The sequence below is a fragment of the Lycorma delicatula genome, chromosome 5 (assembly GCF_047948215.1).
Source record: "Lycorma delicatula isolate Av1 chromosome 5, ASM4794821v1, whole genome shotgun sequence".
In the NCBI taxonomy this organism is placed as follows: Eukaryota; Metazoa; Arthropoda; class Insecta; order Hemiptera; family Fulgoridae; genus Lycorma; species Lycorma delicatula.
The window spans coordinates 134,287,415-134,312,303 of NC_134459.1; the positions used below are offsets into that span (position 1 = coordinate 134,287,415).

Here is a 24,889-nt window from a genome sequence, read left to right on the forward strand (position 1 = left end):
CAGCCTTTGTTTAAAAGATAATTTTTTTAATCAGACCTCCTTCCGATTTGAATAGAAATTGTTTTTAACATTTTCTTTGTATTTAAATTCTAAAAGATTGATGTGTGTGAATTAAAATTACTAATTTATTATTTATTTCATATTGAGAATCGAGTTTTTCCAATGAAATTTTACAATGGAAGAAAGCTCTCAAACTACGACTGAGGCAGAGTGTACAAAAACCGGAAAAATCCTATTGAAACTGCTAAACATTGCAGATCGGCAAAATTTTTATGCTTAAAAAAATCAACGATAATCATTTCAATCACTGGAAAGACGATCATTTCAAGTATGACATCCAGTAGCTCAGGACTAATCAAAAGTAAAACTGTAATTCTGCTTACTGACTATTCTGAACAAAACTAAAGGGTAAGATACCATTCATTAAGAACATTAGTTTAAACATGCTGTATTAATAAAAAAATTAAGAGTAAACAATCAACTGTTTTAAAAATGATTAGAGAAATTTACAAAAATAGACCAAATTTTACTTGGTAAAACAATAAAACAACAAAAATTATTATTTTTTTTTAATTCTTAACACAACATATTTCTGGAGAATATTTCACCCAGGTTACAAATCTCTTACACTTATATGTACGGTAATAGTAATTATAAATACGAATTCAGATAAGTGTTTGTTTTTAAACTCTTTATTTACAATCAGGTTCCTCATATGAAAATAAGTAAATCATATGACACACTATGCACGAAAGAGGGACATCCAAAGATATTCCTCTAGATAAAACAAGTAATTATGATAATAGCTAAAACATGAGTAACTGATAACAAATTGAGTTCAAGTTACATAAGTAATTTTACAGAGTCCAGTTAGTGAATACAAATAAAAAATAATAATAGACCGTAAAACATATTAAGTATACTCAATCCGAGACAAATGTCTTCCTCACTATTAGGATCCGTAACACATCTCAAATAGTTGCCTCACAGGCAGCGTCTTTTCCTATTACTTAAACAATACAAACATCTATAAGGCCGATTAGTCATGTTCAGTAACAAAGATACGAAAAATAAGCATAATAGTTAAACGTAGCGAACCACAGATAAACAGAAGATAATAAGTTAAAAAAAAAGAAAACTTTCAGGAGACGAATAGGATAAAGTAATTAGCCGTTACCCAGACTAGCCTCGCTAATAAAAAAAAACTTTCCAAAAGAGGCATATCATTTCAACCAACAATATCCGTCGTCTAGGTCCAATACGATGAGTCTTTTGTACAGTTTGATATTCCCGCTATTGTCCAGTAAATTTATTAGTATGCGAATTTAATTGGGATGTTTATATCTAGTTAAAACACCCTATCTAGACAAACGGAATATAAACGGGAGATACCCAGACAAACTGGATATACCCAGATGGCCGTAAATCTCACTATTCCTCACGATCCACGGCGGCTGCCCTATGTTCCTTAGCACTTTGCTCTGAAACCGATGAATGACATCGACATTTCTGTTACTAGTAATGTCCTATAGTTGAATTCCGTAGGTCTAAACTGGTCTTAAGATCATCTAGAAGCCAGAACATCCACTTGAACTTAATTTTAAGTTGCTTTCGTTTCTCTCTTAAATGGTCCCTCAATGTGAAACGACGATTTAGATGTAAATCCACGTACCGAACGCTGTTAGAGTCTGGAATATCGATATTGTCAAGATGAACTCGTGGACAGTTCCCTCCCACTCCTCATCCTATCGTAACGTGGTTGGACTTAACTGGGTTAAACTACGCAGCCATATAACCTACGCAGCCATACACACGCTGATAACATCCGACCCCATTGAAGTTTATCCGAATTTAGAGTTGGATTAACGTCAATCGACAGTATTGCCGTATTGTCTACAAAATATGCAAGAACGTCGCTGAATAACATTCCTTCCTCTCTAGACACTTGATGATAATACTAGGTATCCTGTGAGTCTGTTCAACAGTACAGTGACCACTACGGAATCTAAACTGATGGTCGTGGATCACGCAATTGTAATACAGGTTTCGAAGGAATAGACTCTCGAACACATCGGATAAAGTGGATAATAAATTTACGGGCTTATAAGAAGATACATCGTGAACTAACTTCAGGTTTCAAGACCAAGGTGATTTGAAAAACCTTCCACTTAGTTGGGAAATACATAGTTCGTAGGACTACATTAAAAAGACGATTAACGTACAAAACTTCTTTGACTGGTAATATAAATATCATCCTACGAATAGTATAGTCAAATCTGACAGTCTTTTTCAAATTCGTTATCCTTCTGAATTCTTGTGCTATTCTCCACTGAAGAGATGGGCTTTATAGGAAAATTTAAAAGTAACGGGAAACCGAAGAAATCAGTAATTTCCTCGTCGTCTGTTTCCTCTATACCACGTGGCTGGAAGATCTTGCTTAAGTGAGAAGCAAATAATTCGGCCTTTTGGCAGTCGCTGTAGGCTCAGCCATTTAATTTCCTTATAGGACGAAATAAGAGGAGGTTGCTTAAATTTCTATGTAACCTTCTGCAAGGAATAATCATCACTTCTATAAGGGAAGATAGGCTTTCCACTTATTCCTTAAACGATTTATTCCTGGGTCTAACCCAGCTAAGTGATTAGTAATTATTCATCTGGTTTTTAATTCGTGGGAAATTTACAGATGTTTACTTGCTGATTAATTTGTAAATTGAAGATATACTTGTTGAAGAATTATTGATTTTTATTACATGTGAACACCTTTTCAAATTTCAGCCATTATCAATAAAAAACAAAAGGTGGTTTTAATACAAATTCTTTATCTTGTTATAAAATTCATTATTAAATAATCGATCGAAGGACAATGTAACAAACAGGTCACAGTTTAAACCAGAAACCGGCTAATTGTATTTCTAAAATTAGTACATTACAATTAGTAAAGTTTTATATTACAATGTAATATATGGTATTAAATGTGAGTAAGAGTTTATAATTATTGTATTAAAATAACAATAATAATTTTTTTTTAAATACTGAATATTTTAACTAGCCTACAAGTAAAATTATAAAGAATGAATAGTTACAACATAGCGTGCAAATACAGATGTATTAACGAGGTCAAATGAGACAAAGTTCGTTTGAATCCTGAGACTGGCGTCCCATATCCCTTCATTTTGTTCCCTTTGTGGCTCTTTTACTACCGTCAACTACACACAGGTTCTCTTTTCCTTAACCATATCCCTGAAAACTCTTCCATTTCCCTCTCTTTTTAACAACCTCAGTTGAATTAAACGCTCCAATCAACAGCAGACGACTACTACTTTTAATGCAACAACAAAATTAGGCATGTATTACATTACAAAATAATTAATTTTATTATTGTAAAAATAATAACAAATAAATAGCAATTTAAGGAATATTATGATATGAAAACAGCTATGATTTATGTAACGGAAAAGATGTTTTCATTTTTATTTTCTCCGAGCTTAACCTGCACCTATTGGAATAAAGGACCTTTCAGGTAAAGTAAAGAATAATCGTCCGTCAAGTATCGTTATCTTTTGAACAGGAAATATTATAATATTTATAATATATATATATATATATATATATATTATATTATATATTTAAAATATTATATTATAATAGTCTGTGAGAAAAACTAAATTCTAAAGATTTGAAAAGTTTTTCAGTAATTTTTTTAGTGTGCAAGGTTAAGAGTTTTTTCGGTTTGATCTTTTTCTTCAACCTTTACATCACAATCCATTAAATAAATTCATATTTATTTAAAAGTGACCATATGACCGAGACTGAAGCTGGATTAGACCTTTATCTTCAAGAAGAAAGCTACACCCCCCCCCCCCGCAATCTTAAATAATAATCATGTTGGTTAATGTTAAATAACGTTTTTCCTTCATCAGTGGTCTGGATGTAAGGAAGGAAAACAAAAAAGAAAACCTGACCGATAAATAAGTAGACTAATCCATTTTTATGTACAGAAAGCCCGATTAAATTTCTATGTACACCGAAATAAACACATAATTAGTTTTTACTAATTACCTTCTCTTTCACCCTTCCAGCGTGTTTTTGGACAGATTTGACAATCAAAAAGCCCTTGCTTTCCGCCATCTTCTGATCACTACAAAAAAAAACAACTAAACCACTTTCATATTCCTTCCACCGACTAAATTAGGAAAGGGAACGAACAAATAACATTCCATCCAGACCCGTAATAAAAAAAAAAGCTACCTTCCACCAGAACGCCAGGGTCGGCACTGCGGGAGCAACAGTGCTCTCTCTTTCCCTCGAATGCACCTTCCTATGTGTGCGTATGCACAACAACCAAACACCACGCCGCTGGAACTGAAAAGCGCACAGTTCAATACAGGGATTTTTGTATGTTTTTCATAAACTGGGGTATGGCTAATGACATTAAGCTTATATTGTAAAAATATAAATAAGTAATTAAAGAAAAAAGGGCTCATTATATTAAATGTCATCGATAATATCAAGTGGAAATAGCGGGTTCTGCAGTTCTACAGTGCCTATACTCGAGCCGCCCCACTGCTCTGGTGTATTAACTAGATGTTGATGGTGGGAATTGAAACATTAGGCAAGCAATGGTACTACGTATCCGCTCTCCAACAAGGTACTTCTCCATAAGTGCGTGCACCATAAACTTATACACTTCATAGAGAAGACAGTTCAGTTTTATATTATCTAACGTTTTGATCTAATAAAAATTTTCTTTTAAACGAAATTTAAAGTAAGATCCAACAAGATTCCTTTATACATTTAACTCATTTCTTAACCAATCCTTTATTAAGTTTTAATAAAAAAAATACATTTTTTCCACCTGATTTCTTTTTGAATCTTTTCGATCAGTGACGTTTACAAACTTGATTTCTCACCTTCTTTGCCATATTTAATAGTTATTTAAACACGTATACGACGGTAATTATCATTACAGCATATTCTTAATATAAATAAATAAGAAGTGGAAACGCAATCTGGGCAGACGTATATAAGATAGCTGATTCAAAAAATTTGCATTTAACCCTAATATAAACCGATTTTTCTGATGCTGATCTTGTCCAAAAAATTTTCTTTTACAAATTTTCTAAACGTCTTGTTCAATTTTTTTCATATTTTATTACTTTTAACAAAATAGAGAATTCATCTACAGCTAAATTAATATAAATTGTAGGCTACCTTAATTTTTATTTCCATTAATTTAACAATTTTGAACCCAAATAGTGCGTATTTATTTATAAACACATTTACATATATAAATTTTATTCGAATGTAATTTTAATCCCGTTTAAGGGGTTTTCGGCAATTTTGTGGTTATGTTTATTAAATTTTTTTTCTGCAGGAATGAAATTTAATAACGAAGGGCATTTTTCATAGTTTTATCGTTTTTTTTAGAGGAATAATCAAACGATAAATTAAAAAATAAAATTAAATCTTTTAACTACACAAATATTTTTGTTTCTTATATCAAGAAATAGATTATTTTATCAAGTTAGATATTTTAAAATGAATCTAAACATGACAATTTTATAATAATTTTTTGACAATTATTAACTATTCCCAAAACGTTTACTGAATGAATGACTGAGTAGTAACATATTATATAATAATTATTTTGAGACTAGAGGGAAAGAATAAATCACTAAGTAGGCAGAGGAAGAGTAGTGTTATCTGAAAATTGTTCGTCTCATTATATTGGTGAGATACGGTTAAAGGCGAACAGGAGAAGGGGTTGGAGAGTGAATGAATAGCTATTGGCCTTTGTCAGTGATCATAATTAAATTAGCCTGTCTATAAGAGCGATCTATAACAATACAGCTGGTCTGCTTCGTTTGACAAGCCTGTCAGTACCAAATGATCACCCTCATCTGTTACGCACGGTTACAGCTAACTAAAGGGTGTGAAGGCGGGAGGAAAGTAGTGGAAGTAGACAGACAACTCCTCCTTCCCTTATACCCGGAGTAAATACTTTTTATGATATAAAATTCTACGTATATTAATACCATTATGTCACTTACAGTTGTATTTTTTTTTTTTTTTTTTTTTTTTTTAATTATATGAGATAATTAATTCCTTACTAATCAACAACAGCATTACCCTAAATATTTTTTTAATCTGAGATATTACAAACGCCTAAAACTATAAAAAAAAAAACTGTTCGTATTCATTGATATATATTTATTAAACGAACAGTCAATTTATTAAGCCTATTATTCATCTGATAAACGCCTAAAATATAAAACAAATTAATTTAACAACAGAAAATTTGTAATCTTAATACGTAAACGGACACCTGATGACCAACTTAAATTAAAATACGTAAAATAAAAAGTTCTTTTTGTTTAAATTTCTCTGTAAATCTGAAAACAAATTATATACTGAGCCAAAAATTATATACTGATGTCTTAATTTGACATTATTAATACTGCTTCTAATATTATACATTTCAAAATTTTTCTCAGAGAAATCGACAGCCATAAAAAAAACTGATGAAGACTACGAGAAAACTGAATTCTTCGAACTTTATTTTTAAAGTTAATTTCATGATTGATTCTTTTACCGTGTCAGTTATTTACCTAACTTCCTCTTCAAAAATGTTTTTTTATTTTTTATTTACTAGTTTGATTGACTCTCCTAATTTATTTGTTTATAATATGCAATTAAATAAGCACAATAATTCAGGTAAAAATTATTTTGTAAATTTGAAGAAATCTATATCGCATAACGTAGTATGTTTTAGTGAAAGAATTTACTTTATAAGAATAGCAATTAAAAAATAAGAAACTTGATGTGATTACCAAAACTTCTACCAAACAACGAGAATAATCAATCGACTATTTCATCTAGGTATTTTATAATAACGGTCCTTCAACAAAATTTACAAGTATTCGTTGACTTTTTATTACGGAGCCTTGCAAATATAGTTATATAATTTTGAACCGATATGCAAAAGTTTAATAATATTATCTTTTACGGTTATTAATTTTCATGGTAATAAAAACCGAAAATACATTAGAATAATTTAGGTTAATCAACCTACTGAGTGAATAAGTAAGTTACGACATAATGTCACTTTACTCGTTGTGATATTTGACATCGTATTATTTTATATTTAGCGCTTAAGCTGTGAGATGGTCAATAGTTTGTAACGGTCACGACACGCAAATCTTTAAAATCGTTTATTTCTATCAAAATTTGTGAAAATCTGTTAGGTTAAATTAATTTAAAATTGTATGCCTTAACTTTCTTCCAAATAAATTGAATAAAAGTTGTTCTTTCAAAGGAATATTCACGGTTAATTATCAGGAATACCTTCGTCAATTGTGTTACTGGTAGAGGAGAGAACGGTACCAGTTCAATATGAAGGATCTACATTTTTTCATTAAATTCGCTAAACAGCATGAAAATCGTGAAAAGTTTTTAAAATTATTAATCATTAACATTTAATGAGAAAAACGATTTTACATAGTGAATAAGCCTTTCGTATTTAAATTTAAGCGATAATTTCGTTAAAGAAGGTGCTGCTAATTAACTCCGAATTTTTATTTTTGAATAAAAAATTTCCATTACTTGAAAATGATTCCTTTAAAATTTTAATATGTCATGTTAAAAAAAAAAAAGTTAAAACTATCGACAACTTTAGTGAGTGTTATTAATAAATAAAATCGTCATAGTTAATAAACCTCGACTACGTAAATGTTTTATTGTAATTGAAATTACAGATATTAAACTTTCTTGAAAATGTATCGATTTTTAAAAGTTTGTGTTTTCACGTGATGCACTCTTTAATTCTAACTTCATTCTCACAAAATTCTGAAAATGAAAATTTATATGTGTATGTGTGTGCGCGCGCGTGTTTATTAACCTACTACTGATAAAGATACTTTTTTATGCAGATTTCAATAATTTCTTTATTGATTAAAAAAGTTGATGTAACATCATTAAGAAGACAGTTTTAGTTAATATGTTTATCTTGATACCATAAATTAATTAATCGCATAGCCGACGTGGATAATGGTGTGGCAACGTTTCTACTTTTATTCACAAGCTTTTGAGTAGGAATTCCAGTTATTTTTCACCTGCTACAAAATTTATTTCTCATCATCAAAATCGACGAAGAACTTCAGCCTATTATTACCGGAGTAGATAAATAAATAATATACAGAATTTTAAATTAAAATGTAACTGTATGTAAACGAAAGGGCAACAAATACGAGAAAAATGTACTATTTTACAAAAAAATAAACGTACCAAAATTTGCTGAACAATGTGAAGAAATGTGACGACTTTTTAAAATTATTTAAAAGATTCATTTTCAAATACTATCAACAGACAAATTTCCAAATTTCGACGATCCTACTGGGAACCGTTAAAGAGATTGGTGTAAATTTTGAAAGGCCTAAAGAATCTATTAAATTATTTAAAAGAAAATATTTAATAATTTTAAACAAACTAATATCTTAACCCTTAAGCAACCGCTTTATTTCGCGCGCGAATCGAGATTTCGGTAAACGTTTGTTTATTTCGCTATTACTGAATTGTTTTTCATTCAAAAAATCTGAAAAAAAATTAGGGCATGTTAACAATGCGTTATTAATTTATATTGTTCAACAAAAATTAATTTTTGTTAATATTTTATTATGTTGCGCGCGCACAAATATGGAATAAAAAAAATTACAATTTGTTTTTAGTTTTTGATTTTTTTTTTAATGATCAGAGGCCTTTGCTTTTTTTATATTTATATAAACTATAGACTTTTCTCGTTAATTTATACATATCCGATAAAAACTGATTATATAAATAAATAAAAATAAAAAAACACTCAGAAAATTGTAACTAAAAAAAATTGAGATTTCGGTAAATGTAAAGTGCATATGTTTGTGTCATAGAACCAGTATAAAATTTAACTCTGATATCAATATCAGGGTCATTCACGGGAACCGGATGTATTTGAAGTGGGTTGTACTCGGGCGTTCGTGGTGGGAGGGGCACGTGGCTGGTGTCTGACGTTTCCTTTGTTCATAGCATTTACATTTTAGTCGTTGAGGTGGAGCCGTGGACGCTAGACCAACGCCTGTACGCGTATGACAGTTTTGTGCGAAATGACGAATCCGTAACTGCTGTTCAGCGAGATTTCCGCCGTCAGTTTAATATCCATCGTAATGCAAGTGTCCCTTCTCGTAACACAATATTGCGATGGGTAAACAACCTTCGAACAAGCGGTTCAATATTGAAGAAAAAATCACCGGGTCCCCGACGAACTGCTAGCACTCCGGAGAACATCGAATGAGTAAGGGAAGCCATTGTCAGAAGCCCACGCCGCTCTATTCAGAAGCATTTAGCAGCGCTTCAAATGAACACAAGTACGGTAAGACGAATTCTGCATACAGACTTGCATTTCCATCCTAACAAGATAGCCGTGGTGGAGCAGTTAAACGAGCAAGATTTCACGCAGCGATTACAATTTTGTCGACAAATGCTTACCATTTTTGAAGAAAATGAAAATTTGTTATTGTTAATGAGTGACGAAGCCTATTTTCCTCTGAACTGGCTTCGTCAACAAACAGAATTGCCGGTATCGGGCAGAAAGAAACCCACATCAGCTTCACGAGAGACCACTTCATAGCCCAAAGGAGACTATCTGGTGTACAATAGGAAAGGTCGGTGTTATTGGACCATATTTTTTTTAAGAAAATGACGCTGCCGTAACTGTTAACAGCTGATCGTTACATTGCGATGTTGAATACGTTTTTCATCCCTGAGTTACGAAACCGGGGAATCGATTTTCAAAATGGAGCTACAGCGCACACAGCGAGGGCAACGATGGCTGTTCTCCGTAACTTGTTTCTGGGACGGATCGTTTCCAGATTCGGCGACATTCCTTGGCCCCCTCGGTCCCCAGACTTGAGTAGTTATGATTTTTTTCTGCGGGTGTTTCTGAAATCGCGTGTGTACGGCAATAAACCGCGTACATTGGAAGACCTAAAGATCGCAATTCGTCATCACGTCACCCAGATTGATGTAGACATGCTGCAAAGAATTGAGGCCAGTTACCGTGAAAGGCTACAACAATGATTGCCCAAAATGGACATCACTTGCCGGACATAATTTTTCGTTCATGAGTAAGTAACAAATGCTTTAATTTAACAAGTGTTTCAGTACCAATAAAACTTTTTTAAAGTAAATATTCAATTTTTTATGATTATTTTAAAAACATCCGGTTTCCGTGAATGACCCTGTATATGCTTTTGATACATGTATAAAAATATTTTGAATAAAGAACAAGTATGGTTTAAAAAAAAAATTTAATTATTGCTTCCTTAGATAAAAGTCACGTTCACTCGTTATTCGGTAAATTTATGTTTGCATAGCAATTTTATAAGATAAAACAAACCGCTAATGTATATAAGAATCAAATAAACAAAAAAAAAAAAAATCAAAATACTACGACTTAAACAATGACGTCAGTGAAAAAAGGTACTGTGTGTTTGATCCCTTGTGAACTATCCACACTATACACGGCTGTTATGGTTATTGCATTTTCTCATAATTCAAGGTGTTGAGATTAAATCCATATAAAAATCTTTTTTCTGTGTTAAATGGTTCATGAGAAATTGGAATCTGAAAAATTGATTACCAGTGGTTAATATAGTGACCAGCGGGAGACAATGGGTTAACAGGATTGTATGAATCGTCACCTTCTTGAGAAACTCAGCACTGAAATTTAAAAAATGGTATTTATACTTATCACATGGAAATTGTAGTCTTTTCATTCGTTTTGTCTGCTTTTTTTACATTTTATAAAGGTTATACATTACTAATTGCTACAAATTATTACTAAACATATTAAGTTCTTTAATAGATAATTTACTAGATTCATTAAGACTTCCTCAAAACAGATTTTAAAGATACGATTTCAGTTTTTTATTTAGATTTATTGGACCCAGTAAAATTATAGATATATTTCATACATTTATTTATAACTTGTAACTGTAAATCTGTCCGTGTTTTTAACCAACGATTGTAAGGATGAAAGTCTGATGAAGAAAATCTGTTGATATTGGATTGTCTGTCCATGTTAAAGTAATCGCAAAGACATCATATCCTTGTACCTTCTTTCGAAACTAATATATATCATAAGAATCCTTAACATTACATATTTGGCTCAGGTTAAAAGATAAATAAATGTAGAAGTTTAAATTAGATTACAGAAAACGATACTGCATACTTTATCTTTTTCTTTTAATCATATTGAAATAGAAACATAACTAAAACTTTTAGCTTGATTTAATGAAAATTTATCGAATTATTGTATTACTATTTCAACTAAGAAATAATTGAAATATATACTTTCCTATAAAATATATGACAAGGGCTATTTTGTCAGTCCGAATCAAAATAGATGAGTATGATGTTAACTGTTTTCATAATATTAAATATAAATTTCTTAAAAGATGATAAAATTTTATTTAAGTAGCATAATATTTCAATTATATTTCAACACAATAATTCCACAAGACGCCTACCATTATTTCAAAACTCTAAAAGTACCCCAAACAATACAGTTAAAATTAAAAAAAATCTGACAACAAAGTTGTAATTTCCTGGCATTGGTTATCTATTCTTATACGAGTATAGTGAAAAAATTATTATGCATGAAAAAGGTTACATAAGATTTCTTTTTTGGGGTGGAATAATTTGTAATGAATTTTTATTGCAAAATTATTAGTATGTTTAAATAACCCAAAAAATCTTGGTTAAAAATTTTTTTTATTTTTGATTTTTTAGGAAGGGGGAAATTTCGAGATAAAAGATTTTTAAAAATGGTAAGATAAGCATGCACGCATATATTGAGCTTAATATAAAGTAGGGTTATGTTTGCAAATTTTTTAGAAAATTGACTCTTCAAAACCCCCTCATCTCCTAGAAATATTGTCCCCAAACTTTTACCAACAAATTGTTTCGTATACAAAATTTGTCTCTGTACAAAATTTCATCAAAATCAGTTTATCCACTTAAAAGTTATTAAGCTTCAAATACGCCAACGCATGTACATATATATACGTACGTACGTACGCACGCAAGAAACTTAACCCCCCTTTTTTTATTTTTTGGGATCCCTGGGTTCTAATACCTCGAGAAATGGAAAAAAAAGCCATACACCATTTTTTGATTAATTACTATACTTTTCTCCTTCATGCAGCTCTAGAGATATAATGACGGATAAGTAAAAGTTAAATTCTAATTTTATTTCTAAATAATTTTTTTATGATTAAGTATGTTGTATGTTGCACCTTTTCTATAATTGTAAAAATGTACAATAAATTAAACAACTTTTCAAATGAATAAAAATTAATGAATTAATGAATAAAAAACTTACGAATTATTAAAGGTTGTTTTATATACATGATATGCGTGCTCACTACTCGTTAACACAAACACTACTATTATGCTCGATTATTAAAGACACATTGGTAACCTGTTCACTTTAACTAAACTTACGTATATGAAACATAATAAGAAGTAATAATAGTAATATTCAAAGCTTGTCATATACGTCTACCTATGTATATAAGACACGTACGAACGGAAATGTTTTTAAATTAAAAAAAAAGTCTGTTTATTCTTCCCTAAACATGTCAACATTGTAAAGAAGCGTAAACTAGAAAACGGTTTGCTTATTTTAAATATATAAATATATACATATACTAATTTAGGTGGATAGACGCCTTTTTCCCCTAGAATGTTGTAATATTTCATTTCTCACAAAATAAAAAAAATAATAAAAAATTAATTGCAATATTTAGAGAATCAAGATAGATGTTAAAACTAAATAAGATTTCCGGTTTCTGAAGGCAAGATGTTTGATTAATACAAAAACTAAAATTATAAATATCAATTAATAACTAAATTTATAAAATTAGTCAATACTTTTAAAAGTGTAGGAGGCACGGCATTAGTGGAGACATGAAGCTTCAGCTGTCAGGCTTACACAGTATTGTGCAACTATTATAAGGAATTCATTTCTCCAAACACATCCGGCTTTCCACCGGATTAAACCAAGAACGCACCGGTTATATACAACAATTTTATTAAATTTAAGGATAGACCTAGCGGGGACTTAACCAAGACCCTTAGAAACCAAAATAGGACGAAGGGATAAGGATAATACAAAAGAACGACCTACCCACAGAGGAATACGAAATAACCAATCACACATACGTATGACAGCTTCAAGCCTGTACCAATTGATTTTACTTTCCAAAAATCCCCGAATAGTTGTTATAATTTTATTAAGGATGGAAGAAGACGTTACTTAATATCAAGCAGTGCCATTATCGAAAAATTCCCCTTGCACTACAGGATGGATATACAATTGTAAAATCTTCTGAAAATAAAATAGTAATTGAATCGTATCCGAGATAGCATCAAACTGCATACTAGGATGAACATATAGGGTGTACATACCCATACTATCCTCCGATTGTACGGAAGTGCTAGGCAAAATTATCTACAAGAAAAAATATATTATTCATAAATCAGGTGTCCAAAAAAACTCAGAAAGAATATCCTTTTCATTTTGCAGCACACAAGAGTGTTTTTCGTGTAATCGAGAAGCGAAAACAATTAAGTTTTAGTTTATACACTCTCCGTCACATAGCAACTGCGTTAGGCTGTTGTACAGGTCATACTGTTACGAGCCCGGGCTTCAGTGACATGGCGTCGTTACAAGAGAAAGCACATCGCGAGTACTAGTTCGCAGAAACGAAATCAATGACTGCCGTACAAATAAATTACACGAGAGTCTATAGTAAAAATTCTCTAGTGACAAAAGTATAAGTAATTGGTATGAACACTTTTTTTTTAAGCTGGCAGTGTATTGAAAGGACACCCTCGGGTAGGACTAAAACAAGTAGCGAAATCGCAAAAAGGATTCCTCTATATTTCCAACAAAGTTCAAGATATTCAGTTCGCAATGTTAGTCGTCTACCATACATTCCTAAAAGCACTGTTTATGACTTTGTCAAGCGATTGAAACTTCGTCCTTATAAACTGCAACTACTACATGTAATAAACCTAAGGATAAGCTACAAAAAGTTCAATTTGTAACTATCATGTTAAAGTTCATTTTTGTTATTGATAACAACCTACAGCGCATTTTATTTTTTGATAAAGCAACATTTCACGTTCATGGAGTCGTAAATCACCATAATTATCGAGGAAGGACTCAGAAAATCCACACAAATCAGTTGAATTCATCCGCAACTGTCCCAAAGTGACTGTCTGGTGCGGTATCGTGCATAATTGAAATTTTGGTCAATTTTATTTTCCTGTGAACAGACTATTACGGGTATATATACTCAAACACGTTAGAGAACAGTTTGAAAATACGGGGAGGCTAATTTTTTATCTGGATGGAGACGCTCCACGTCATGCAGAAGTTGTGCGGATTACACTCAACGACAGGTTCCTAGAATGCCGGATAGACAGAGAATCTCCCATCGCTTAGCCTCCGCGAAATCCCGTAGTCGAATCGATGCCGACGGATTCCTTCTCGTGAGACTACGTAAAAGACATTGTGTACCAAGAAAAAATCCAGCCACTTCACCACCTAAGCCAAAGAATAACAGCAGCCGTGGAAGTGATTTCTGCAGACATGCTCCTCACCAGAATGCAGAATGATGTGAATTATTTTGATGTCTGCAGAGTTGTAGGTAGTATTCATATTTTAATTCATGTAAATAAACTTTAGAATTTTTAACAAAACTTTCTTGCAATAAAACACATACATTTTTAATTATAAATAATAAAATAAATTTAATTTCTAACCGCGGAGTTTTTTCGGACACCCAGGTATTCGCCGAATTAATATTGAACCATTAAGTAGCAAACTTTATGTTACTAAATTGTGTAATTCAAGGTACAAATAAACTACTACGTAAATACTGAATTGAAAATAAAATAAGTTATTACACTAAAAAAATAACTTTACTTATTTTTCCCTAAAAGTTAAAAGTACGGTATTTTACCTTACTTCAATTTTATTAATAAGGCGGCTAACTTTATTTCTTTTTTATTTTTATAGAAATCCATACTAATTTTCGAGAGAAAACATCATATTTTTTCCTTCTAGAATATTTTCCTTAAATGCTACAACAATTTATCTCTAGGTGTACCTAAATGTTGAACTCGAAAATCTATTCATTTATTAATCAACATTATTATTTTAGCGAAATTATATATTTGTAATATTTAATTTTTTTAATAATTCTAAAAAAAATGTAAACCTTTTCTTTTTATTGTTTTATACTACTTTAAATCTGCAACCGAAATAATACTGTGTAACTTTCGTTATAACAATAAAAAAAAAACGTAAATATAAACATAAAATAATACTTATAATAATAATAATATGTGACCTTCATATCTTTCCATGTTAATAGGTTTATTGTGTGATGATTAATCTTTACAATAAAATATAAATAATAAAATACAGCCAAAAAAAATTACAAAATTTTTTATAGTATAATTAGACACTAATATTATATCAACATCGTATTAACATTAATGTATCGTAAATATACATTTATTGCTTAATATTCATTAAACATAGTCTGTTAGCGAGTTATTATGAATTGGCTTGATTTACTTTATTTTTGTTAGCCTAAGTAAACAATTCACGTTAATTATTTTTTTTATTATACATTATTCGTATTAAATTTATTACTCGTATTTAATGGGGAAAGAAATTTAATTTTACATACAATTAAAGAAAAACAAATTAAATTAAATTAAAAACATTTATGTACAAAAACTTTTTTTTTAACCTCCGGGTCCACCGTTAGGCATGCTTTAGAGGATGAGATGAATGATTTGTAGCGTGTGTAAAAATGCCATGCCAGACCGCGATTCGAACCCGGGACCACCGAATGAAAGGCCGAGACGCCACTACTCGCGCAACAGAGGCCGGCATGTACAACAAGTTGACTTCAAGCAACTATACCACTATAAAGAGTTCGATTAAAAGAGCTGCAAACTATTGAAATGTTATCTATTGAAACGACTAACCAAATACGAAATGAAACTTAGATGAATAAGACCGGATAATGGTTAAATGATATGAACTTATATAAATTTTGGCCTCTTTTTATTAAAAAATTGTTCAAAGTTTCAAAATTTAAACATTATAAACTGCAAAAATTAATTAAATTTCAAAATAACCGAGCATTATTAACAGTCAATGGGACAGAATTTTTTTTAAAATGATTAATGCGATAGTGAATTATTTATTTCTACTTATTTTAAATTATTAATAAACAAGCGCTTACTACATTAGTTATCTACTGATTTATTTTCTCGAGAAACTAATTATGGTTTATCATAAATATTCAGACCTAAGTTATACCTACCGCTTAATGTACAAAAGAAAAATTAGAAAAGGGAGAAGAACAAAATAATTATTTCTGTAAAATTATCTAAAATATAATTTTACAGTTAACCAAAATAAAAATGAGAGGAAAATTGTATTAACTGAATAGTGTGTGGTTTTGATTTTACTGACATTCATAAAAAAAAAAAAAAAAAGAAATAGCCAATAATGTAATTAAATGATATAAAAAACAATTAAATATACTATTTATATTAAGGAAAATATAATGCCCCGATTAATATTGTCTCGTGTTCGCGGCTCGATTAGGATACTGAAAGATTGATAATTGAAAATGTTTATGTAATTACAAATCAATAATGATAATAATGACAATAGTAATAATAATAAGAAGCGAGAATAATAAATAAACCACAATTATAATTAGAATAATGCCAATAATAAATAAATAATGATTGTAGTAATCATAACAATAACAACAACAATAATACTCGTAGTAATAATAATAATAAATGTCAATAATAATAATAATAATAATAATAAACAGTGATTATAAAAAGAACAGAATTGAAAGTAATCATCAGCATTTATTCGCAGGAAGATAAATAATGAAAACCAGAATTCAGTCCCATTGACAAAAGACATTAACTCATCGAACCCATTTCTGTTTTCATGGTACTGTCCAGTCTGGAATTACTTGGGACGTCACCTTAATCACGTCGAATTTAATTCACACTAGAAATTCGCTCCTTCACTGACCTCGCGGAATATTCTCTTGCAGTCTTTCCTCTTATCTCATAGGACTCACCTCTCGCAGACTGACATCATAACGTCTCGCTTAGACTGATTTGCAGAACTCCTTTCAACTGGTCTTCCCAGGAGTATTTATATGCCACTCCTTTTTACCTGTCGAACCGGACCCCACTCGAAGCGTGAGAATGAACGACCGCCCTCACATTTTCCCATGAAATTCCAAGCCTTGGTCCGATAACTCCTTTCATGGAACGACATATGTTGAGTGTGTCAGTGGGCAGTATTACAAAACACGATTGTTAAACGAACCTGTTACCTTTACTGAACAGGTTTCTTTTAGCCCCTTACTGGATTCCTCCCATTATTATATTTTCTACTACTTTTTTCTTAATTGGTAGGAATCCATTACTCAGGTCCGCTATACCGGTCTTGTTACAATATGTTACTACCCAGTTCTTTCTTACCGCTACAAAAATAATACAACTTTTCAAGGTTATACTTCATATTTCATTATATTTTTTTAAAATTACAACTACAAAGAAAATTTTTTAAGTGGGCAGATTTAAACTTTTGAAGAAATAATTATATTGTAACGGGTACTGGTTGTTGTACACAGAAAAAAAGAATGGTGAAATACTGTACGATGTTACGAAGTAAAACTGCTTTCCTCTTCTATAAATCTATGAACCCTGGGCAACATACATTCCAGCACAATATTGATTTAATATAATAAGTATTTCATAACCTTAGCTAAAAGAAAAACGATTTCATAAATCGATAATTACACTTTGTTTTAACTTCGATGCTCCTTGCCCGAACCAAGAAATAGCAAAAAGGCGTTTTTAACATCAGAATATATTCTGATACTTTCCAATTCTTATATATTATCATAGTTAAAAGATTAGGAAAACACTTTTTTCCACCTCCGAACAAATTACTTGAACAACGATATCTTGAAATTTTTTTACTTAGAAATTCCTGTATTAGATTTTATTGTTCAACCAGATCTAAGAAAATTCTCAAAAATATATGAAATTAAGAAGGGAGTTTTTCTTAAGTTCGTATAAAGTAAATTCAAATTTTGTTTTCTTTTTTTTATTGATATTTTTATGAAGATATAATAGGCATTGCTTTGCTTGGCATTTCTCCCGCCAACCCATTCGGTCGTCCTAAAGCATAAGACCGAATGTCTGTGCCACAAACGGCTACCGAGTCACGAAACAGTTTAACGACCAGTGTCCAAACTAGCTCCTAGAGCTAACCTAACGGCGTGAGCGGAATAAGCGTGGTACCATACACCACTCGGTCGCTTGTCCCACCGCCCATTTGTCATATATCACTAAAATGGGAAGGCGCACCCCATCAACTAGTAAATAAATAATTTAATTTATCTCGTCAAAGACAGCAATTCGCTGCCACGCCTAGGCCGCTGAATGCCAGCAAGTAAAGTACCTGTCCACCATTAAAGCGCTTGGAGCCTTAATCTGGCTGGTAGCTAGCCATATATCTTGGTTAGCTTCCTACAGCAGCGCGGTAGGAGTCTTTTTCCTTAGGTAATCTACTGATACCGGTTGAACTAAGCAACCGCATCAAGGAACTCCCACACGACGCCGCGTAAGAGGCCATATTTTCGAAGACACCTCGGTACACCATGTGCAAATGACGGATGATATGTAGTAGGCATTATGAAATTCAAATTGGTAAAGTTTAATTAATACTTTAAGCTTTCTACGATAGTATTTTTATAAATAATATAATTTTTACATTGGCAAGCTATGCATATGACTTACGGCTTTATATGAATTTTATTTTATTTATTTATTTTTTAATTATTTTGTCAATATTTTTTTATTAAAAAATTAATAAAAATTAATTATTTATTAAAATATTTATTATTAAAATTATTATTATTATTTCTTGTTCTACTTTCCCAAAAACCTGTTTCAAGTTCCTTCCGCAAAACAAAGCTTCCGGTACAAACAAACATTACCCCATAATTTAGTCCAGTATTTGATCATCCAACTCGTAAAACTGCTTTCACAAGGAAAATTGCCAACTCTCATATAACCCCGTTATTAGCAACACACATTGGGAAATCCGGCACAAACTTCAAACTCTCGTTTCCAATCTGACAAAACTTTAATCTCCGGTACAGTGCAAAAGATCTTGTTCCCCCGAATAGCGTAGTTTATTTTATCATAAAATTATATATATACGAGAGGTTATCTCTAAAGTAAAAACCGTTTTATCCTAAAAATATTTATTTTACAAAATTTATAATTACTTTTTAATTCTCTTAAACTACAAAACTGTATATAATCGCCACATGAATTAAGACAGTTATCGTAGAGATATATAACTTCAATATATCCTACTCTTCTACCGCCAATCAATTTAGCCACTGATTAACAGCATTTTTAAGTTCATTGTCACCCGGGATAATCCAATAGTCAGAACAGCACTGCACTACTTATCGGATTTAATTCAAACTACTCTCTAAACACAGTAGTTCGTTAAAAATACAATTTTTATGTAATAACAAAACTAAGCTACGACGCAAGTAACTGATATGTGAAAAAGCAACAAAATAACAAAAATTTCCTAGAATCCGATCGCAGCACCAACTACCGGGTGAGACTGATATGCCGAAAATAAAAAAAATTCTAAAACACGATCGCAGCGCTGCCTACCGGATCCAATTGTGAACCTTAACCATCCCAAGATAAAAAAAACACATAAATAAGTAAATTAATTAAAAAAAATTATATATCGGATCAAATTGTGAATCTAAACCATACTCGAATCAACTTAATCACACACACAAAACTTCAACAAAATCAGTCCAGCCGTTTAGGAGGAGTTCAGTCACATACACACGGACAGAATAAATACATATATAAAGATTATACTAAAGTATAGCCAAATTAATAAATTCCTATTCAAAATGTTCATTCTAATTATAATTTTTAATGTTCTATGAAATAAGTAAAAAGATTGCTGCCAAAATAAATAAAAAATAATTTTACTTCAGAAACGGTGGCAGTGATTAGAATAAGTGAAGAGCATTTCTTCGGAATTTATTCGGCCTTCCAAAAACAGTTGTATTACTTAATAATATTAATAATGCTGGCTCTAATTTTGCCAATAATAGTAAACCGCCCTCAAAAATTCATAAAAATGTTGTTTTTAAAATTTTTTATAACTTTTGGGAGTTGCTTGTGGCTCCTTTCTGGTTCATAACAAATATACAGTTACGGTATTTAACATAAATACTTTTGCTTAACCATTTTAAGTTACTGCAAAGAATTTTAACGAAAAAAATTTAAAATAGATTCGAAAATAAAAAACGCTAAAAACCCGTTTATAAAAAATTAATTTAAAGTCTTATATCTGATAATTTTGAATATTAAATATATCATCATCTAAAATACACTAAAGAATTAGTGTAAAAATTAAACAATAAAAATGACTAAAATAATAATAATAAATTATTAAACAGTTCTTTAATACTCACAGAACGCCACAAATCTGTATTAAAGTTTACAAAATTAATATATAAAAATAATGGTGCGCCAAAAAAAATAAAAATTATGAAGTATCGTTTATGATAATCCCACACGTTATTACAAAGTTAGATTAGAAACAATCTATTTGGCTGAAACTCGGATTATCCACTAACACACTGCTTATAAAAGATAGGATAAGACAGAAATTTATGTCAAGAAAGACAGAGATAGCATGAACCGTTAACCAATCAGAGAAATATCCCCTCCCTTGAAAAGAATTTAACGGAGGGGTTGATAATATAATGTAATATTTTTATGACGGAAAAAATTCACAAAACAATTTTTAACATATGGAAAATACTGAAAAGCTATTAGATCTATCTATTTGTTCAGCAATGAAGTGTCCATATTAAAAAAATTTCTCAAATATCTGATTCTTGTTTAATGAATAAATTTTTAAAACGTCCGATTTTAATTAACCAATTTAACCAAATATTAGTCTTTTATATTCGTAATGAACCAAATGGTTCTTTATTAAAGTTTCAGTGATGATTTTTTTGTCCTACGTATCTGAAATTATAATAATTTTTCTTAAAAATCAATTTACCAGTATTTATGTTTGCTGTTTCGACGGGTTTATCTTTAGGTTACAGAAAGTAAATCTCCTAATTACTTCTAATAATTATTCAATAAACCTAAAAGCTTCACATAATTTTCTTAATCGTTTACCTTCCTCGTTTTTAAGCGAACTCAAAAAAGGAGGTTATGTATTCGACCCGTATATTTTTTATGTTTGTTCGCACGTAACTTTTTTCCTATTAATCACATTCAAATAAATCTTGTTTCAATCGATGCAGTTGATTTTCGCGGTGTTATCATGATGTAGAAAACATTTTTGAGTCACAAAAAAATTGGTCTGAAAATTGACAAAAATCTTTTTTCCCTGTCCGGCGGATAGGTTAAAGTTACATCTGGCCAGTTGTAACTTCGCTAAAACTCAAGTAATTTAATAAATCAATGAACATATTTCTTTGTCTCAATTATCGTTAGCTCACAAAATGAAAACAAATTTAGTTTTTCTTCACACCAAGAAGGTTGAACAAAACACCAATGGCCTTTGACCGGAGACAACTGCATTATATCACCAAAAAGGAGCACATAAACCCCGCCGAATAACTTATTGTTGTTATTAATGAGTCGCATAAAATTATTAAATATTTTTTTAAAAAATTCAAATGACATCAAAATGCGCTAATAAATAAGAAATGATTTTTTCCAAATACTTAATTCCTTACACACCTTTTTGAAACTGTGCCAAAATACAGGATCATTATTTTCTGGTACTTGAATGGTCCTATAGGTCCATATACCTTGTAGTGTATATAAATAAGACGTAATAATCGCAAACGGAAAAGCAATCAAAGCACATAAATATGAATTCCACTGATGTAATATCGGTATTGGATTTTATGAAGTATACATACATAGTACTATAGAACAAATTTATATTATATCTTGAAATTAATTTTGTAGAAGCAGGCGCCATTTCAAAAAAGTGTCTAAGGAATTAAGTATTTGGACGAAATTATTTCTTACGTTTTAGCTCATTTTGATGTCGGTTCCATTTTTTTTTTTTTTTTTTTTTTTTATAATTATTTTTAGGCTTCCATAATTACTCTTGAAATATCAGTTAAAAAAAAGGGCCAGGTCGAAAATCGCTGAGCGACGAACTTTTCTGATTTCATCATCGACGCGTTTTCAACAAGTTCTCGGTGATTGTCGAGGGCCTCCTTTACCTTCTTTATCATGCACATTATTTCTGTTACTTCTAAACCTTTCACACCATTTTCCTAAGTTTCTTGCATTCATTACATTATCACCGTACACACCAACCAACTGCTTATAAATTTTAGCCGCCTTAACGTTTTGATGGTATAAAAACCGTATGACCACGTATTTCACAGTCTGCGTTAACATAGATTTTCCTATTCATTTTATAACGTAATAACTCACACGTAAAAATACTACAACGCGACAACTTATAGACAACAATGCAGCAGTGTGTACATTACTTGCGTGGCCATGAATGAAAGAGGTTCGCCAACCTTAAGGAGAGAAATTTCCCAGCGGTCATTACTTTAGAGATATCACTCATACTGCAACTCAAATATGGTTTTATGTTCTCTTGCGGCTCTAGGTTCACAAAAAAAGTCGATGTAGGCTCTTTAGTTACGCTGTGGCATGCGTACGCACCCAGATGCATACGCATCTACATCCTTAATGCACACGCATCTACATCCTTAATGCACACGCATTAAGTCCTTAACCCTAAGTCCATGGTCTTCGATTTCTTCCTTGATCATCACCAGTGGATTAGAGTGGTGCAGGTTCCTAATCGCAAGAAAGGCTCGATGATCCTTTCTAGCGAAGGTTTGACCTATTAAACCGTGTTCTCGAACAATATTTATGATTTTATTGTACGCTTCAATATCTTTAGAAATTATTTTAAGTTGTTTACCTCCTACCACTCGATGTTGTAATACCCTACACACGACCGTTTCTAACAGTTCGTACAACCTTAGCACATTATTTATCTCGTAAAGTACAATAGGTGGGGGCTTGACGGGTTCCGTTTGATTCGTAATATTCGCATCCTCTAACGGAAGGCCACTAAATCTATTTGATAAGGGTAATCCACCATTGCTAGGATAATGAATTTGCAGCGTGTGTGAAAATGCCATTCCTGACCGGGATTCGAACCCGGGACCCCCGGATGAAAGGCCGAGAGGTACCACTCGCGCCACGGAGGCCGGTACTAGAAATAGGTTAGAATTCCATAATTACACATGAATTTACGTATAAGTTGTTCGCTATGTCATCTCTAAGTTTTTCTACGAGCTACCCTCCTCGGATCTCTTTTCGACGACGTTAATGGACCACGTTTTCTTGACATTATTTGATAACCTCCACAGTCAGATGCTCCTTCTTCAATCATATCAGCTGGTGGTAACTGATCTATGTTGCATTCCTATTTAGCCTAGGTTAGCCCAACCAAAAATGTTTAAAAAATTGACTAAAATGACGTATAAATAACTATACCTTAAAAAATAAATTTTTGTTTTCTCCCCCAAATATGGAACGAGGTCCTCAAATTTTTAATTAGATTTTTAAATCTCGTACAAATATCTATTTCACAAATTATCAAATATAACAACACTTAAAACACAGCTACACCTCAAAACAACAGCTGATTATTGATTAATAGTTGTGTTTTCTTTTATTTTGGTTGTTTTTATGATTATTTTCTGTTCGCTCTTAACGGGTTTTTTAATAAAACTAATAGAACTTTGCTTTATCTTTAATAAGGTTCCTGAAAGATTGGATCTGACGGTTCTGAAAACCAACGCATTAAAAACTACCGCTTTATATTGCAAATGATGATAATAATCGATGATGCTCTATTTATCAGTGTACGTAATTTTTCTTTAGACATTAAAATTTCTTTTAATATCCTTATGAACTAATGATAATTCCAAAAATGGTGATGTCTGTGTGTTTTTAATTTAATTACTAAACTTTTAATATAAATTGATTCATTAAAAATCACTTTATTGTTCTTAGTGTATTAGAAAAAATAGCACCAGATAAACAGACAAAGATCAAAATAATCAAGTAATAGCTTCAAATCTGTTTTAACTAACATACTATTTAAAGGGCTGTATAAACTATGGATAAATAATTAAATTTTATGAATGATATGCAGAAAGCAATATAATATAAAATGCTCCACACGTTGTTATTTCCTTATTGCTACTGAATTAATTTTTAAACACGTAGTAATAATTTCGTAAAAAAAAAAATTCAATCAAGAATAATATAAATAAACTACAACCACGAAAAGTCATATATCACACATAAAAAAATTTGAAATTTATAATAATTTATTATAAAATACCTTATTTTTGAGGCAAGTTTAAGATAAAGTGTCATCGTTAGTTTATCATTAAAAAAGAAAAAAAAAAACGGTTTTTGTTTTGAGGAAAAGTTTTATCAGCAAAAGTAGTAACAGTTGAAGAGGCTCCAAGAAAGAAAAAAGAAAAAAAACGAAAGAAATACTTGTTAATAATGTGATACCAGCCCAAATTGGTTGTATTCCAGAAAATCACGACTTGTTCTGCTTCCCTCAGGACTTATTGTTTTTTCCTTATTT

General features: G+C 31.1%; 1 protein-coding gene across 2 annotated transcripts in view; it reads right to left on the reverse strand.

Annotated features, from left to right (window-relative positions):
• The window catches only part of Vmat (Vesicular monoamine transporter), a 273,942-nt gene extending 261,487 nt beyond the window's left edge, over nucleotides 1-12,455 (reverse strand). For both annotated transcript variants that reach the window (XM_075367126.1, XM_075367128.1), the window contains exon 1: nucleotides 12,413-12,455. In XM_075367126.1, the coding sequence (XP_075223241.1) occupies nucleotides 12,413-12,440 (28 nt within the window). In that variant the 5' untranslated portion in view covers nucleotides 12,441-12,455. The remainder of the gene's footprint in view (nucleotides 1-12,412) is intronic.
• Between the last annotated feature and the right edge of the window lie 12,434 nt (nucleotides 12,456-24,889).